This window comes from Falco rusticolus, chromosome 7, assembly GCF_015220075.1.
Source record: "Falco rusticolus isolate bFalRus1 chromosome 7, bFalRus1.pri, whole genome shotgun sequence".
NCBI lineage: Eukaryota > Metazoa > Chordata > Aves > Falconiformes > Falconidae > Falco > Falco rusticolus.
The window spans coordinates 582,714-599,691 of NC_051193.1; the positions used below are offsets into that span (position 1 = coordinate 582,714).

Consider the following 16,978-nt stretch of genomic DNA (forward strand, 5'->3'; position numbering starts at 1 on the left):
AGTCACAGATCTTCAATATAGGATAGAACTTTTTTCAGTCACACTGATTATAACCAATTTTTTTTCCCCTGTTTTAGGAACCAATAAAATCACGTGCACCACAGCTTCATTTAGAATACAGGTTTTATAAACAACTTGGAAGTGTAGGTAAGTAAACCTGCCTTAAGCTTATAGAAAGTTTGTGATTTCTTTATTAAATCAAACATCACCATCGTATTTGTTGTGTAACTCTTACTTGAACTTACTGATCTAGGCAAATTCTTTTAGCCTTGTGCAAGTTTTGGAAGACTTTTGGTCAGAATAACATCATTGTGATGCTGGGTAGTTATGTGGACCTAGAAACTCGAGTTAGTGAGGATTGACTGATGCAGCAAATACCTACATGTGTTAGTAAAATGTAGGAACTGTTGATGAATGGAAAGTGATTTATGTATAAAATGACAGGCTTTGAAAAGGTGACGTGAAGTCTTAACAATCTAGGAAATTGTGTAAGAAGCATAGAGCTTTTCCAATGAAAACAGTATTTCAGATTTTTATTGTATTTACTAAATCATAAGAGTGTCCAAAAGCCTATGAGCTCAGTATCCTCTGCGCAACTGTAGTCAGCAGCAAATACGAGAAGAAAATAACAGGGTAAGACAAAGGTGAGGGTTGGGGCGTTGGGGTGGTTTGTTTGTTTTTCTGGCAAGCTCTCTGATTTCCCTAATACAGGGCTTGAGATTGTGTCTAATAGTGTTTGGATTTTTTCTTCCCTTAATTTATGATTCCTTTTAAACCAAACCTATATGGACTTTCAGCATGTGCTGTTTCCCATGGCAAGGATTTCCACAGCCTTGACTACCCACTGTGCAAGGAAGTGTCTCTGAAGCAAAGACATTCTCTGCTCCTTCTGTGCCTTGATCATGTAGTGACCTTGGGCTTTGGCAAGTTTCCTACGTTACTGTAATTTTTTTACACTTTATTCTGATTTTACTTTTCTAGTTTTCCCTGGATGGACCTAGCTTCTACTGGCAGAGGTTGCACTTGTATTACCAAAATGCTAAGTTGAACAGAAAGAAAGATGTATCTGCTCTGAGCTCATAATATGTGGGGCCCGAGCAGTTGTCTTGCATTTTTCCTTTCTGCTTGTTCCAATTAATTTTTCTAATCAGTTTCCTTCATTTTGTGTAGCACATCCTCTGGAGATTGGGTGCTATTGCACTTTACGCTTTGTGGCTTCTTTGCTCCTTACAGGATGCAGAATCTGGGATGTGGGAACCAAGTTGTCACTATTGGAAACACTAAAATTTGTTGCTGTTTTTAAACAGGACTTGTCTACTGAAATAAGGTGCTCTTTTCTATGTATTTTGTGTTCTGGTGGTAGTGTCTGGTACTGTGCACAAAGCTCCTGATAGGTTAATGTCATCACTTCATTCCAGTTACCTGTGCTTTTGACACTTAGGGCATTTCTGCTGAAGCCTATATACTAAATAAATCAAATGCCGGTTCACAGAATAAGTGATACACTTAATTGTGCTCTTCACTTCCTACTTGAGTCTTGTTGATGCTTGCCATCTCTGATACCCTGGCAACATATATCTCATGACACATGGATGGACCCCAATCTGCTTTTTCTGCACCTGTTGGCTTTCTACCACTCTTTAAAGATGTTATTGAGGAATTTCAAAACTGATCAGATGTTGGAGGCTTGGCTTTATTTTGCTTAGATTAAGTATTTTTATTGGGTTTTCTCCTGTTCCTAATGAATCTAAATTTTCCATCCTGCAACACATCCACACAGGGAATTTCTGCCCTATCTGACACTGTGCACACTTCTGTGTGCTGCCATCAGACCTGGAGATCTTATATTCAGGATCTCTCTTCCCTTCATTCTGGAAGCAGGGGGGGGGGGCTGACTCAAGCCTTTTTGCCAGTATTTGTCAAGAGACTATTGAGAAGCCTCATGAACAACATGAGTTGCTTCTATCTCTGTGTGGTCCCACGGGCATCACAAACCCAGCTCTGATAATCTGTTGAATGCCATTAGAAGCTCTTGTGCTATGGTTTTGCTAAAGCAACTGGAAATAGGCCAGGAGCTTGGATGGAGGATGTGAGCCACATCTCTGGTCTCTCCATGAAACTTGGAAGCTGAGCAAAATAAATTTTGGTAGAGTCAGACTGCCAGGACCAGGGAGCCTTAGCTTTGTGTCTGCACACCACACTGAGAATTAGGGGAAGGCTGTCTGTCTGTAAAAACAGACTGGTGCTAACTATGTGCCAACCCTGGGGAAATAGATGGGTCTGTTCTCAGTGATGATGTTAATGCCAGGCTCCCCTGAATGGTCTTTGCTTAAAAACTTCAATGACTCAAACAGCCAGCCTTGAACTTCCGGTAAGCACAACTGGTTACTTGGCATTATCATAGACTTGCCAAATGAAGACTAAAAGTGTCCAGACCCATGGTGTGTATGACTCAGAGGAGAACAACAGTAACGTTACATGTGACATACTGTTCAATAAATTAGCCAATTAATCTTGCCAAATAACGTGGCTGACTGCAAACCTCCCACAGTTAGCCTAAAAAATAAGACTAGTAAAAACATTGCTACAACGCTACAGTAGCAGCATGTCCTTTTGTTAGTGCAACAGCTGCATTCAACTGCATGTACAACCAGATGGTCTCAGTGAGCAGCATCTCTGAGAAGTCAAAATTGTCATCACCTGCAGCATTTGTAGAAAAAAATGGCATTTTTTTCCTAATGAGAAGAATTTTTTAATAGTGATTTCCTTTTTTCTGGATGTTCAGAATAAACATTTTTAAAATATGTTACTCTTGGATACTAATCATAGGAAGACTTGGTTTGGAATGGACCACCCTACTTGGCCATGAATCAAGTAGGAACCTTCTTGTAGGATAGCTTTGTGTGTGTCAAGAAAGATATTTCATCTCTACTATGTGACTGGATGGGTCCCCATGAAGTTGGGACTAGTCCAGAGGCAAGTGTTTTGTGGCAGTCGGCATTCCAAGAGAAAGGTCTTGGATGTTGAGAACTGCAGAAAAGTTCACCGTGACTTGCTTGCAATGTGCCAGATTAAAAAGTGCAACTTACACAGTCAGCAGCTTAAAGATTTTGTGCATCAAAACCCCTGCAGAAGCCCAACCAGTGTTGTTAAGGAGACATGAAGTGCTCGATCACACTGGTAGGACAAGTGTTACTTTTGGAGAGAAATTTGCAACTAGCTTTGTAATGCTGACTTGGGAGTCCGGTTCTGCTGGATATTGCATAAAATACTTTTGGGGGGCTTTTGCCCCAGAATTTTAGAACAATTCTACAGTTCAGTGCCTGAAGGACTTATGTTGGTATCGGTTACCTGCTTTGCTTGTTGCCATCATCAAAGACTAGCAAAGTTAGTCTTTATTTTTTTAAGCTATTCAGTCTAGTTTTGCATTTTCCTTAGTGTAGTTAAACAGTACCAAGTAGCCCAATAATTCAGGATGCTGTCAGAAGTTAATTCCTGGGATGAACATCCAGGTGAGATGTTTCTGTGTGAACAGAACACAGTTGTTCAGTGAACAGAGGAGAGCTGCCTTGTCCTTTCACAGCTACTCCGTGGCTCCCTGTGCCACATGCTCCATCAGCATTGATGCTTGAAGACTCTGACAAGGCACCGAAGTTGCATTTGTTACCTCCCATCAGCACCAGCTTCTTCATCTGCCGTGTGACTCGGATGAAGGTCAGTAGTCAGCTTGGATTAGCTGAGGAGAAGAGTGGATTTCTTGTGTCTTATGCTTCTTGAAGACTTATTTCACACAAGATTAATATATACTGGAGCAGTGAAGTGCTTGGTAAAGGGGTCGAAGCTGTATGAATGTAGCTCTTTGTGGTGCTTCTCAGAATAGCTCAGTCCTGGTGGATATATCAAATGTACTCTGAAGTAGCTAACAGAGGTAGTTCTGGGTCAGAAGTAACCAACTGACAAGACATCTCTGATGTGCTTCTGCAAGTTATCAATACCATCTCTGATGTTTCAATGCCCCCCTGTAGTAAGAGAAACTACTAGCTGCCCTAGAATTTACTACCTTGCCCCTCAAAAATGTTTGTTTGTAGAAATGGGGTTTCATGATTCTTCCTTGAACTTCTCTACCCCTCAAAATAAGAGGCTAGGGCTTGCTGCACAGTGACCGTCTGCTGGTTTCTTCTGTCTCACTGTAGAATTGAATATTTAATAACCTAAAACAGCGTATGACTGCTTTACCTAAGTGTAGGCAGTAGAAACTAAAAAACCCAGACCACAGGCATGGAGTCAAAGACCCGATGGTCAGTCCATAGAGTGTCTCAGGAAAGGACGAGAATTCCTTTAGGTTTTAGGTAGTCTGGGATACGATCCGTTTGCTAACCAAGATAATTGGAGTAGTTTTAACAACCTCTGTGCAAACTAGTTGTGTTACTCTGTCATCAATCCTGTAAGATGCCAGTGTCATACTCAACTGTTTCGTAGTTGCTCTCTGTTGTAAAATCCATGTAAGCATGCACAAACATGCTGGCATAGAAGATTCATTCTGGCCTGGGCTATCCTCAGGATCTCGCTTTACTGGTGGTGGCACGGTTGCTCCTGAATTATTTTCTTGCTGGAAAGTTCCTGCCTGTGTATGAGCATGAGTAGCACAGCTGTCCACAAGAAGTCCAATTGTGATGAGTGTTCCCAAAATCAGGCTCTTGCTCTAGGACCATCTTTGAGGACTGGCCATTCCAGATGTTCCTCTCCTCCCCAAGGCTGGTTCCTCAGCAGCTGGGCTTCCCCTTGCTCTGAGGCTTTGTACAGCTGCTTAAATCTGCTGTTCCTGTACCTTGGGGACTAAAGGAGTTCCCGATCCAATTTGACTGGATGCTTTTACATCTCCTAGGGCTGACAGAAGTAGTTCCAGTCTCCAGCATTTTCTAGGGTTGGATCAGTCACTTGAGCATGTCATTTGCCACCTGTACTTGAAGTTTGTGGAGTAAAGGCTTGGCTTCTTACCATTCATAAAAAATCTTGAATAATCAGGCCCTACAGCTTGCAGGATAATGAGTAGAGGAGCTCCATCCCCACTGCTGGCTGATGTTTGAGTGTCTGGTTTCCCTTAAGTGTTGGGGTGGGAAAGCTGGTGTTAGCAGAGCAAAACTGAATTACTTTGACTGTGGTCAAACAGAGCCAGCCTAGCTCCTGAGATGGTTGTGTTTCCTGGGCATTGTACCAAAAGGCAAAGCTTTTGTTGTGCTTGAACCTCCTGCTGCTCACCCAGCAGCATCCCAGGACCCTCCTACTTAGTTTAGGGTGAATAAAGCGGTTCATGCAGCTTGCAGGAGGCCTACCAGGCCTGTTGGGCCACCTTCAGCAGCGGGGTCCTGCTGGTGGCACACAGAAGCCTTGGCAATTGTCTGTGTCTTTTGGGCTTATTTGACCTACCTGGTTTGAGGACCTTCAAAGGAATGGTCTTTTTGTTTTAAGGCTGGTTCCAGATTCTCATCTTTCCTTCAAGTTAAACTCTCCAACAGACTTCACAGGGGAAACATCTCTTCCGAAGTTTTTATTGGAAGCTCATCTTTTATCAGCAAGCAGTGCCCATGTTTCCCAGTCTCTGTTCCCGACTCTTCAGCAGCCTTTGGCTTGAGCTGCTCTTTCTCATGCGCAATGTGGACATGGCCATGCTTCTGTCTCTGCCCATCCCATCATTTGGATTTTTGGCTGCAGTCTGCCACAGCTCCTACGCATCCTTTTGCATACCCTGGTATTTCCAGCCAGCTTGTTCGAGTTTCACATGGAGATACCGGCCTCTCCTGTTGATTAACTGCTCTGATCAGGATCTGGGCTGTCAGTGGAGGTTGTATGCAGTGCTGCTCAAGCCTGTAGTGTGTGAAAGGTGGATCCCACTGCTCTCAGCTCTAGTAGAAAACACTTTAAATGGGTTTTAAATTTGTGAAGCTTTTTAAACTTAAAACACTGCTGTGTTTCCTGTGGTAGGAACCTCGGTACCCTTACTCAGTGCCATAAGCACATCTCTTGGCTGCTAAGTGTTTAACATCTCTTTGCCAAAGGGAAGCTGAAGACACTGTTCGTGAACAGTTGTAGAAAGCTGTTGTGTTCCAGGGAAGAGAAGCATGACAAAGCTGTCTGCACGCCAAGGCACTGGGCTGCCCTGTCTGCTGGACGTGGCAGCAGAGCCCACAGAGCCACTCTGCATCGCTTCATATGAGGTGCAGGAGGGTGGGTGGCTGGATGCTGCAGGCACCTGTCTGTGCAGCCATAAAGCTAATGGCTCCCCTTATCCAGCTGCTATCGTAGCCAACAGAGCTCACGTATCTGTGTCTGCAGAGCCTCCCAGTGGAAATGGAAGCCAAATGCTGAGACTTTAAGACAAGCTTTGACCGAAAGCTGCTTTTTTTTTTTTGCTTTTTTTTTTTTCCCCTCTAGCTGTGCTGGTTGGAGGGGGAAAAAAAGACTTACCTCTTTTTATAAGCCTTGCTTTGCTGAGAAGTTGAGACAAACATGTCTGCTGTGTTGATGTATGCTTGCAAAGCTTTAAGTTTTTCTTTTCCCCCGGAGTATGTTTGTCCCCTGAATAAGCCTTTTCTCAAGGACAGGGAGCCCACTGCTGCGTGACCATTAGTGCATCACTGTGAGCCCAGATCCTCTTCGGATGGTGACTATGGCTGAAAAACATTTCCATGCAAACAGGAAACTGGTCTTTAATCTTGTGCTATCACACAAATAAATAATTTGCTGTGGTCTTGCGACATACTGACCTTCCAGCAGTGACCAGTAGATGTACAGGAATTGTTTTGTTTTGTTACTACATTTCAAAGCGTCACTTGCATCTTTCCTCTGTGACTGTTACTGCTATACCTAATGCCTTCCCTGTAAGCTTTGCCTTTGGAAGGTAAAATAGAGTAATGCTTATTTTCAGGTTTCTTTTGGCTGCACTGAGGTGATGATTGAGTTTCCGTATAGTGACAGCTTCTGCCTGTGCACATAGTGTGAAGAAGTCATGCATTTTTGATTCAGTAGTAGTTTATTTTTATATCAGCTGGCAGATGAGTCACACCTTTCCCCACTCCTTTGCAGTCTCACCTTGGCACATGTGATTCATAGCAGTCTGGTGTCAACATGCGTTGAGTTTCATCCACTAGCTGTGTAGCCATTGCTCATCCCCAAGACTGATAGGTGACGTTGGCAAGTAGATGTCAGATGTAATGAGCCTCTACGGTGTTGTGGTGGAAAGCAGGAGTCTAATATGTTGGAGAATCCCAGGAAACCAACAAGATCTCTGCTCTCCCCAGCCCACGCAACAGATGAGTCACAGCGTACGAGCAGAATATACTGAGTCAAGGAGGGTACGTCGTTACATATAGAATATCTACAGATTCTGTGGTTTTGTTTTAATTCCTGCTCTGTAAACAAGTTCACCTCTAACGAAGTATGGAATCTGTGTGTTTACTTTTGGACCTCCTTCTGTTGCACAACTTGCTAGAGCAAAGCAGTCTGTTTACTTGTCAGGAAGTAGGACCAAGGAAAATGAAGGTGGTATAAATAACTGAGCCTTTACATAGACTATTCAATATTTGCATATATATTTTTCAGCATAGCTGGGCTGTCTGCTTCTCCATACTGCATATTAAGTTAGCTTTTCAGAGTTGCCTGCGTCGAGCATGTTTTTCTCATTCAGTGTTGCTCTTGCTTTACTCATGACCTGCTGCATGCTTTGTACGTACCAGTGACCTTTATAAAGAAATTCTTTCCATGCTGGTTGCACAATGTTGTCCTTCACACAGCAATTAGGTAGGGGTCATTTTGGTAAGACTTGTTACATGGACGGATGTAAACAAGTCACCGTGGTGGAGTGTGCTGCCAATACCAGCTATTTCAGGGGGAACTCGCTGTGGGCAACGCTTTGCCCCAAGCGAGCAGGAGTAACTCGAGGCCACATAAGTGAGTGTTAATGCAAGATGTCTACACCCCTGTTTAATTAAGGAGTGCGAACATAGGCATTAGCCATTGCTGTAGTTGCTTTAATCTTCAGAAATCCCACTCATATTTGCCACCTTGATGAAAAAGCTGCCATGGCTGGGAGTTGAGCCAGCACAAAACCCCACAGCAAGGTGCTGGTTTGGGGCAGGAGAGAGCTGCTGGGTAGGGATTGCCCCTCTGCTCCCCAACGTGGGTTTGTGGGGGCGTGGAGCAACACGTGGCCATTGCCTGAAGTACGTTTGTGTCCTGTTTCTTTGTATGAAAAGGTTTGTTCGTAGCTGTCATGCTACAACACTCTGGGTGAGCACTGCAGCCTCCTTGTTAGAAATATTTGGAAATATTTTAGAATGTCAGTGTTCAGTTACTACAAGTATTTAATAAGTGACTTATCTGTGCACAATGATACAAAACTGCTATACTTTGTGCACAAAGTGACTTGTGCCTTTGGGTCACATCTCATGTTTAATCATTTCCCTACTTCAGATACCTGTGATAGGCCCTAGCGCTTGTTTTAAGCTGTTGGGTTAATTTTCTAACAGTGAGGAAAAACTCCCTTCGTTTGCAAAACTTGCAAAGAAGTGTGCCACGGGCAATAGGTTTGAGATGTCTCAGCAAGGAGACGTGATTTCATTCATCTGAAACTGGCCTTTTCAAACAAAAAGTGCAACATGTGGAGGTCCCTCACACTTAGCAGCACTGTTAATGAAGCTGATGATCACCATTCTTTCTAAAGTCAGGGCAGTCCAATGAACTTTTGAACTGGAGGGATCTCTGACTTCAGAGTTTTTGAAATGCAAAATAAAATGTAGTGGATTACTGTAACACACCCAGTTAAAGCCTGTCTGCATTCAGGGCTGGCTTGCTGTTGATCTCTGAAGAATATTTTGCTATCTAAAAATACTTATGTTTTGGGTTGGTTTTTTAATGTGGCAGTTCCCTTCTTAGGAAGGGCTTCCTGGATGTGCACATTTCAGATCTCCTTTAACATCAGAAGTTTTGACTTCCTTAGGCTAAATTTAGGCTTTGTCAATTGGAAGCTATCAGATGCTTTTAAAGCAAGGCCATTAATATTTGAATATGAGTTTAGGGCAGTTTCCTTTTTAATATTTCGAACAGTCCTTGTGCATCTCCTACTCTTCCGGTATTCATTGCAGTAATCACAAATCAAACCCAGCGACACAGGGCAGTGTGCAGAGGGGAACAGCAGAGTGCTGGGAAGCTGAAAATGCCTTTCCTGCAGACACTTTTCCTTGTAGGCTGACATGCCCTGCAATGGTGGTCATAAATCTGTAGCTGTTGGACTCATCTGAGTCATCCCAGATGCCTCGTTCGGTTCTTCTGACAGACAGCAGTGTCTGCTAAGCATGGGTTGGTGTGCTGCTGGCCCAACTGCTGCAAGAGTCCGGCTGGAGGGATGGGGGGGGGGGGGGGCGGGGCGGGCATTTAATCATCAAGGTCTCTGTTCTGCTTCTAGTGCTTTCTAGCCAACCCTGAGCTAACATCTCTCGTGCTTGCTAGCAGCCCAGGTTTTGCTTGGGACTTTGAGTGCCTCCGCGATTTGAGCGAGGAGATGAAAATACTCAGTGTTTGAAGGTAAACTTAGGAATTTATATTTACATTGAATGGTAAACCCAGTTAGCAATTAGAGCCCCCATGATTAATAAGGATGTAGCAACCAGTTAGCCTCAGTGTTCTGCTTTCATTGTTTACCCCTTTCCTACCTAGCCCTTGTATGAAAACTTTTCAAGCTGTCGGGATGCTGCACTTAGCTCTAGACCTCAATTAATTTCTATAAAAGTCAATTCATTTTCTGGAGGGCTGGACATCAGGTGTTGAGTACTGCCTCGATTCAAACCAAGCTGATTCCCTTTTGGAAGACGAGTGCCTGTTTTAGTAGGATCCCTTTCATATGTTCGTGCTTCCCAAGCACAGAAGCATCCTGTGGATGCTGAAGGTTTTTAAGGTGCTCTTCACATTAAAGAGGAAAACATTTGAGTTGTGCCAGAGAGGTTTGACGCAAGTGAAGTTCTGGTGCGTAGGGCTGCCCACCTCCCAGAGTGGCTATTAAATGGGTTTGGAGTTTGCATTTCTGAGCCGTGCCCTGCCTGCTATTCAAAAACTTCCTTCCATTTCAGACATAAGCCACAGACTCTGCTTCTGAATCTATCATGGATCCAGGTATGCCAGAGGAACTTCCCAACAAGCTCTGCCCTGGGTGGAGACCTGCTGTTTTGTAGTAATTTTTCTGTCTGAAAGTAACAGTTTTCCTGAAGGAAACTCTATTCCTACCTGCTTGTACTCAGCTATCTTAGGGTGAAACAGAGATGATATCTGGAGGTAGTATTTTATTTAGCTCCTGTGAATGTCTGTTTTGCAGGAAGTTCTCTTGCCATAAGAGGGAGTGGGAGGTTTTCCAGCAGGCTGGAAGGACTGTGTGGGTAACACTTTCCTACTAATCTGAAAAAAACCTTTTTCCCCTCAAACACTGCAATAGTTACGGGACTGATGAATGCCACTCTCTTGACTTGTGGAGAGTTTGCATATCTTTGACACTGAGCATCCGTCACTTATTAGTTTGATGCTATTGTGGGAGCAAATGTCTATCTCATGGCTTTTTAATCAGTCCTCCTGTTGGGTCCTGTGCTGATGCTAAACCATCTTTGATTGCAGCACAAAGTATTCCTATCAAGCAGCCCTCTCAGTAGGACCAGCATGAGTGCTGTGGGGCCAAGCTGCACCCACGGCTTTGCAAGCAGGTCTCAGCATAGCTGGGGGGTGGCACGTAGGGTTGTGCTGCCAGAAATACCACCCAGATTGTCCCACCATGGTCTGGCATGCAGAAGCTGGCCAGCTTCAGCTGTCTGAGCATGGTCGAGCATCATCTTACTCCTGAGCACCCAAAGCAGAGGCTGCGTGTCTGATAAAGTCTGCTTTATCTGGCTAAATAGGACTGGTCTGATCTGTCATCCAAGACCCAAACGCTGTTGGATCAACAACGAATACTGCCTGTACGTGCTAGTTCTGCTTTACGTTGCTGTGCTGTCCTGGCTAGAATGACTCCTGGTTGCTGCACGGAGATGTGGTTTGCAGCTGAGCTGTAACAAGCTGTCAAATTCCCTCTACGTTGTCACTGTGGCAGTTTCACCATATTTTGCAGCTGGACAGCGTGCCATAAGCTTAAAGTATCACTTAACTCGCGCTATAAATTTTTGGCACGTGGATGGGAAGGAAGTAAGGAGCTGGTAAAAGCTCTGCCTCCAGCCAGCAGTCTCCAATGGAGATGAGCTGATGAAGGGCAGGGGCCACCTGGGACTTGGTGTGATCAAATCAAAACGTTTCTCTGGACAGCAGAGGAGCAATTCAGCAAAAGTCTTTTATTATTGGTGCTGTCTTAGCATGTTTCATCTGCCAAGAAGTAACCTCTTCCTTGGCAGTGCATCTGGAGTTAAATTTGTGTGCTGCTGAGCACTCTCGTGCAACCTAGAAGTTCTGTTGTTTATTTTTCTTAAAATTTCTATAGATTATACCTGTTATGTAATTGGCATGCATAACTTATTCTTAAAGTAAAAAAAAAAAAAAGCAGTCATGGAGCATACCCTTAGTCATCTCAATTCCTTTGTTACCCAGTTAAAATGAAGCAGCCAAAACCTGCTACTTAATTCCCTTTCAGCAGGTAGAGCTGACCCAACGCAGGAATTGCACGGCCAGGGGAAACTGAATAGGAAACAGTTTCTCTTTGGTATGAACCAGCAGAACCATGTTGGCTATCACAGATGTGGTCTGGCATTACACTGACCAGCAAAACTCACCTGGCGCAGCAACCTGCAGCGTATCAGGCAGGAGGTCGCGTCTTTCTTGCTGGCTCCATCCTGAGGAGTCATGCTCCCAGCTGCAAAGGCTGCAAATGGTGCCTGGCTGGTTGAACAGCTTGGAGCTGATGTGCGGAGCGACGTATACCTTCTAACTGTGAAGCCGAGCCTGGAGGTAGAAAAGCAGTCTGGGGAGCTGGTTCATGATGTGGCTATATTTTAATTACACAAGAGCTTTTGGGGCTCTTCAGTAGGCTGCTGTAAGCCCTCACTTAACCCTCAAGAAGTAAAAAAAAACCTGCAGCACTGCAGCTTCTCACACCTTTCAGCAAAAACATAGGCTGCAGTGAGTGCACAAAGAAACCCAGAAAGCGTATCAGGAAGAGTTATGTGAAACTAAACCTTTTGATACTTTCTTCCACCCTTGTCCTTGTATCACAGGTGTGTAGGAAAAGGTAGATGATTACACTAGAACTTAAGCTAGAACTTTTTTGGGTGGTTTAAAATAACTCTTCTAAAATTACATACTGTTTTGATCCTTCTCTTAAGATGTTGCTTTACATGCCAGCTGCCATCGTCACTGAAACAAGAGATTGTCTCAAAGGGTATTTTGATAGGAAATTTGATGGTAATGTGGATATTTGAGTGCAGTCATTTCCCTTGAGCCCTAGAAATGTGAATCCAGGCTCCCAAAACTTGCCCAAAAAGCAATTTATTGTGTTGTGCTTTGTTCTTTTGTCATGGTCAAGAATTGAAACAATTTCATTGACTGTAGTTTACTCACTACAGCTAAAAAATGCCTGTGAATGGGTTTCTGGGTAAATTTCTCAGATTTTTAAAGTCTTCCTGCAGCTTAGCCTTTCCAGCCTGGGCTGATTCTCCTCCCAATATTTTTTTTATTTTTATGAATACAAACGTGAATGTCCTGTTGGTAGCCTCTCTGAAACTGCTTCTCTCCTCGTGTACATGAAAAGTTGTTTAATAGTCAAGCCATGATATCAGGAAACCAGCTTGTGCAACTCAAGGAAAATGAAATGCCACCTCGTTTTAATAACAACGATCGTGAAAATTGGTTTTTTGCAACTGAAGTAAAATCAAATAATTTGGATTTTTACCAGCAGCAAGAACAAATATGTTCTTCCTTCTGTCCTTCCCGTGTCTGTTTTTCTTCTGTTCCTTTTTCCATAACTTTTTTTTTTGTAGATTCAAATACTAACAAGCTACTCAAAACACAGCAGGGATTTTATACATCTTTCATATCCAGAGATGGTGTACAAAATATGCTGGGTTTCAGAAGTAAAGCTGGAGTCTTGATGTCTGCACAGAGGCATGCAAACTCATTAGAGGTGGCAGTAACTCTGTCTACTCATGGCTTGTTCTCAGCTGTTGTGCCGTTGTGTGCTGCATGTCAGCTCTTCCCATTATAAGCTTGGCTTGCTCTGCGGTTGTCAGGAAAGAAGGTATTGATCCAACCTGTGACATTCATTCTCCCATGTTTTATTTCCAAGTACCTCTTGGGTTCAGAGAGTGTTTGAGCTGTGCCTCTTCCACATCCAAGGGCAGGGCAAGCACCTTGCTCTGCCTCTCCTACCTCTCGCCAGCAGCTCTGTGCCCTTCTTGCCTGCTGATGAGCTTAAGCAGAAAGTCCTGCCACAGGTACTCCTGCTGGGTGGTGACGCTGGAGCATTTAGCATTTGCTAGAAGGGAGATGATTCATTGCCCAACTGAAGCAGGAAAAAGATGTGAAAAGCTGGCAGCAGAGAGCCAAGTGTCTGGCAGCAGTTGGAGCAAACGGAGCAGGAGGATGTTTGTGGGGGAGCATGAATAAGAGGAGCTCATAATGACACTGAGAAAGGGCTGCTGAGATACCATCTGGAAGAGGGTGAGCAGTTACAGAGGAGATACCTAGAATAAATGGGCCTGAGAGCAGAGAAGGCCAGCACAACAGCCAGTCATGGTTTGAGGAGGTGGTTTACCTAGTGGCTACTGTGACAGCCCTCTCTGCTGCTTTCCTTGCTGGGCTTTGGGCAAGGGAAAGGAGCAGCTGGGACCGGTTCTTGCTAAGCAGTGCTCTGTGTTGAGGGCCCCTTCTCCCAGAGGAGCCAAAGCCAGTGGTGATCCAGCTGCCTCTCAGGCAGCATCACAGGGAAGTGGGCAGCAGACACTGGGATGCTGCTAGGTGCTCTGGACAGGTCCAGTTACTCTTCACTCTGTTCAGATGAGTGAGAGAAAACTAAAGGTAAATTGGTTCTCCAACCACAGTATCAAAGCTCAGGAGAGCAAGGAAATTACTCGGAAGCTTTACAGTCATAAGCCAGGCTGAAAACACTTGTAACTCCCGAGCAGGTTGGTCATCTCTGTGATCTCTTGCCAGAGTGGTGGGAAGGGAGCTGCTGCAGTGCCTACCATCCTCTGCCTGCGGTCACCACTGAGTCACAGTGCCGCTCGAACCCCACTTCTGTGTATTGATGGTTTTGTGTGTGTTTTGGATCAGCTTACTATTTTTTGATTGTCTCTCTAATCAAATGCCAGTTCAAGGTTTTTAAAATCTTGGGAGTGGTTGGCAAGATTGTGGCAGACCCTGTGCCATTACTTATTCCACCTGTAGCACAGCTGCAGGTGCGTTGGTGCTTGAGTCAGAAGTTGTATTTTCTGCTCATTTTCCTTTGCACCTCAACTGCTGGGTGTTTTCTTAAACAAGAGAAAATATCCTCGATTGCTTAAAATCTCTGTCCTTCCCCAGACTCCTGCAGTTAACGTTGAAGGTGAAGTGCCATATTGAAAAGCTTTTGCAGTCCTGCTTTGAAATAAGACATCTCTGAAATGTATGCAATCAAATATTTGAAAGACCCTTAGGATAACTTTATTCCAAGTAACAAGCCTATCTTAACTTTTCTGTCCTCTTTCTATATTTGAGCTGGTTATTCAAAAACCTGAACGTCAGAACAAGCCTTTTTAACTGCAGCTCATAGACGTAACCTGTTAACCAGCATACTCGGGTAGATTTAAACTCACTATCACAGGGTGTGTTTTATGAGGTTAGAAGGTAAGATCTTGGCCCAGTCCGATGCTGATAGCAAAGCTTCTGTTTCATCCAGGTTTTTATTCTGATTTGAAAATTAAGAGAAGGGTAGATCTTCATTAGTGTAATCAGCTTACATGGGTTGACTACTCTAAAGCAATTTGTTTAATTTGTTTGGAACATGTTTAGTTTTAGCTATAGATGTTCAGCTCTCACACAGTTGCTGTTTATGCTGTTTATCATGTCATTTTTTTGTTTTGTGATTTGTAAAAATCAACTTTCTGCTTTCAGTGAGAATTTTGTGACAATCTACATCCCATTCATCAGTGTTGCTTAAAGCACACAGAACTTTTTGTGCACTAATGCTGCTGTCCTGTCTCTGCATCCATTTCTACAAAGAATAGTTCTTGCTGCTCATGTAGAGTGTGGTTTTGCACTGAGCATCAGCTATTTGTTTGACGCTGGACTGCTCCCCCCTCCCTCTGTCTTTGAATATCTAATGTGGTGTTCCTCAGGAGTGTCCCCCCTTTGCAGTAGAGCTCAGCTTTGAAGGCTGCATGAAGAGAGGTTATGAAATTCTTCTGTTATTCTTCTTGAAATTGAAGACACCAGCTTCTCTTTATTTGGCCACACCACATCTAAGGGCAGTGGAAACCGGTTTCCCATGGGAGCAAAAAAACCTGGTGATTCAGAAGCCACCAGTATTGTTCAGTGTTCACAAGCTGTGGTTGTCTCATGGCGATTTGATGTACAGTGACTTGGCTTTTGCGCCTCCACTGTTGCAGGTGCCACGTGAAGCTTCCTGCACTTGCTGCCTCATCTCCTCTTGGGTGTATTTTGGGCTGCTCACTGTTGCACAAGGTTTATTCATAGCCTGTCATGATGCTCATATACAGAGCATCAGTACGTATTCTCTGCCACAGCAGATGGTTTCCTCTTTCTGCACCTTCCACATGGCGCAGATGCTGCAAAAGCAGATTTCCCTTGGGCATAACCTTTGATTGACGGCTCTGCCAGTCACCATCTCGTAACCAATCCTGGAAATGGCTTTGGACTGCCTCGTATGCTTCTGCATCTGATGCCTGCGTTAATGTGGCTTGTTGGAGTATGCTGGATGTCTGATGAGTTACTAGGGCCATTAGTCATGCTGTAAAGTGTGTGGCAGCAAGACAGCTCTACCTGAATCAGCCAGGATGCTTGGTCTTGCAATGGAAATTTGCTGAAAGGCGTAGTTCCCTGGTGTTAATCCAGCTCAAATGAAGCACTCTCCAAGAGCAGTGGTCCTGCTGTTTATTCCTGTTCCTGTTCTTGCATTCCAGCTCAAGCAAATAACAAGCTTTTTTGGGGTTGATCTGGCTTATTGCTCAGCCATGTGAGCATGTGCAGGTGGTGGGATGGATGAGGGTGCAGTGAGGATGGGACAGTCCCTTTTGGTGGCAGCCTGCAGGAGCAGTGAGAGTTTTAGCATCTTGGGAAACCCGAGGCCAGAGTCGTGTGGCTGCTTGGGAGTGTGGTGGAAGCAAAGTCTTGGGTTTTTGGCTTTGATGTCTGCATTTGCTCTTGTTCCAGACACGATGCTTTAATCTCCTAAGTGCTGTGCTAGGTTTTCGCTGTGCTCAGCTTGAATTTTTTCCAAGACATCGCACTGCTGAAATAGCAGAATTTGCCTGTGTATTCCAGTGCAGTGATCAGTCTGTTTATTGGGGTGAGAAACTTTCCACGAGAGCAAGGGTGGAGCAGGGCCTTTTACATGTACTCAAGCCAAATCACTCGGCAGCAAGACCAAAGCTGTTAAGCAAATTCAGATGATTTTTGCTTGCAGCAGCCTCCACTGTAATAGGCTGCTTTTTCTCCAAAGGAGAACCTGCACGTGTCATGCCTATATTTTCTTTCCTTAGTGTGTTGTTTAATGCCATGGAACAATTCCTTGTTCAGATGCAATTTTGTACATTAATTGTGTTAAACTGATGAGGATTTGTGTTTTAAGTGTTGAGTTGTACCTCTGAATCCTCAAGATGAGACCTCTGCTCTGCCTGTGGCTTTTCATCCTGCACTCTTTGAATTGGGAACTGCACATCTAGGACAGACTGCTTCACAGCACCATGGCTTTGTTTGACCTTTTCAGTCCTCTGCCAACACAATTGCTCACCGTTAAAAACCT

The 16,978-nt window shown here is 44.1% G+C and overlaps 1 protein-coding gene across 5 annotated transcripts in view; it reads left to right on the forward strand.

Annotated features, from left to right (window-relative positions):
* Positions 1–16,978, forward strand: part of CSNK1G1 (casein kinase 1 gamma 1) — a 108,157-nt gene that overhangs the window by 55,542 nt on the left and 35,637 nt on the right. For all 5 annotated transcript variants that reach the window (XM_037394103.1, XM_037394102.1, XM_037394106.1 and 2 more), the window contains one exon: positions 78–147. In XM_037394103.1, coding sequence (XP_037250000.1) covers positions 78–147 — 70 coding nt within the window. The remainder of the gene's footprint in view (positions 1–77; positions 148–16,978) is intronic.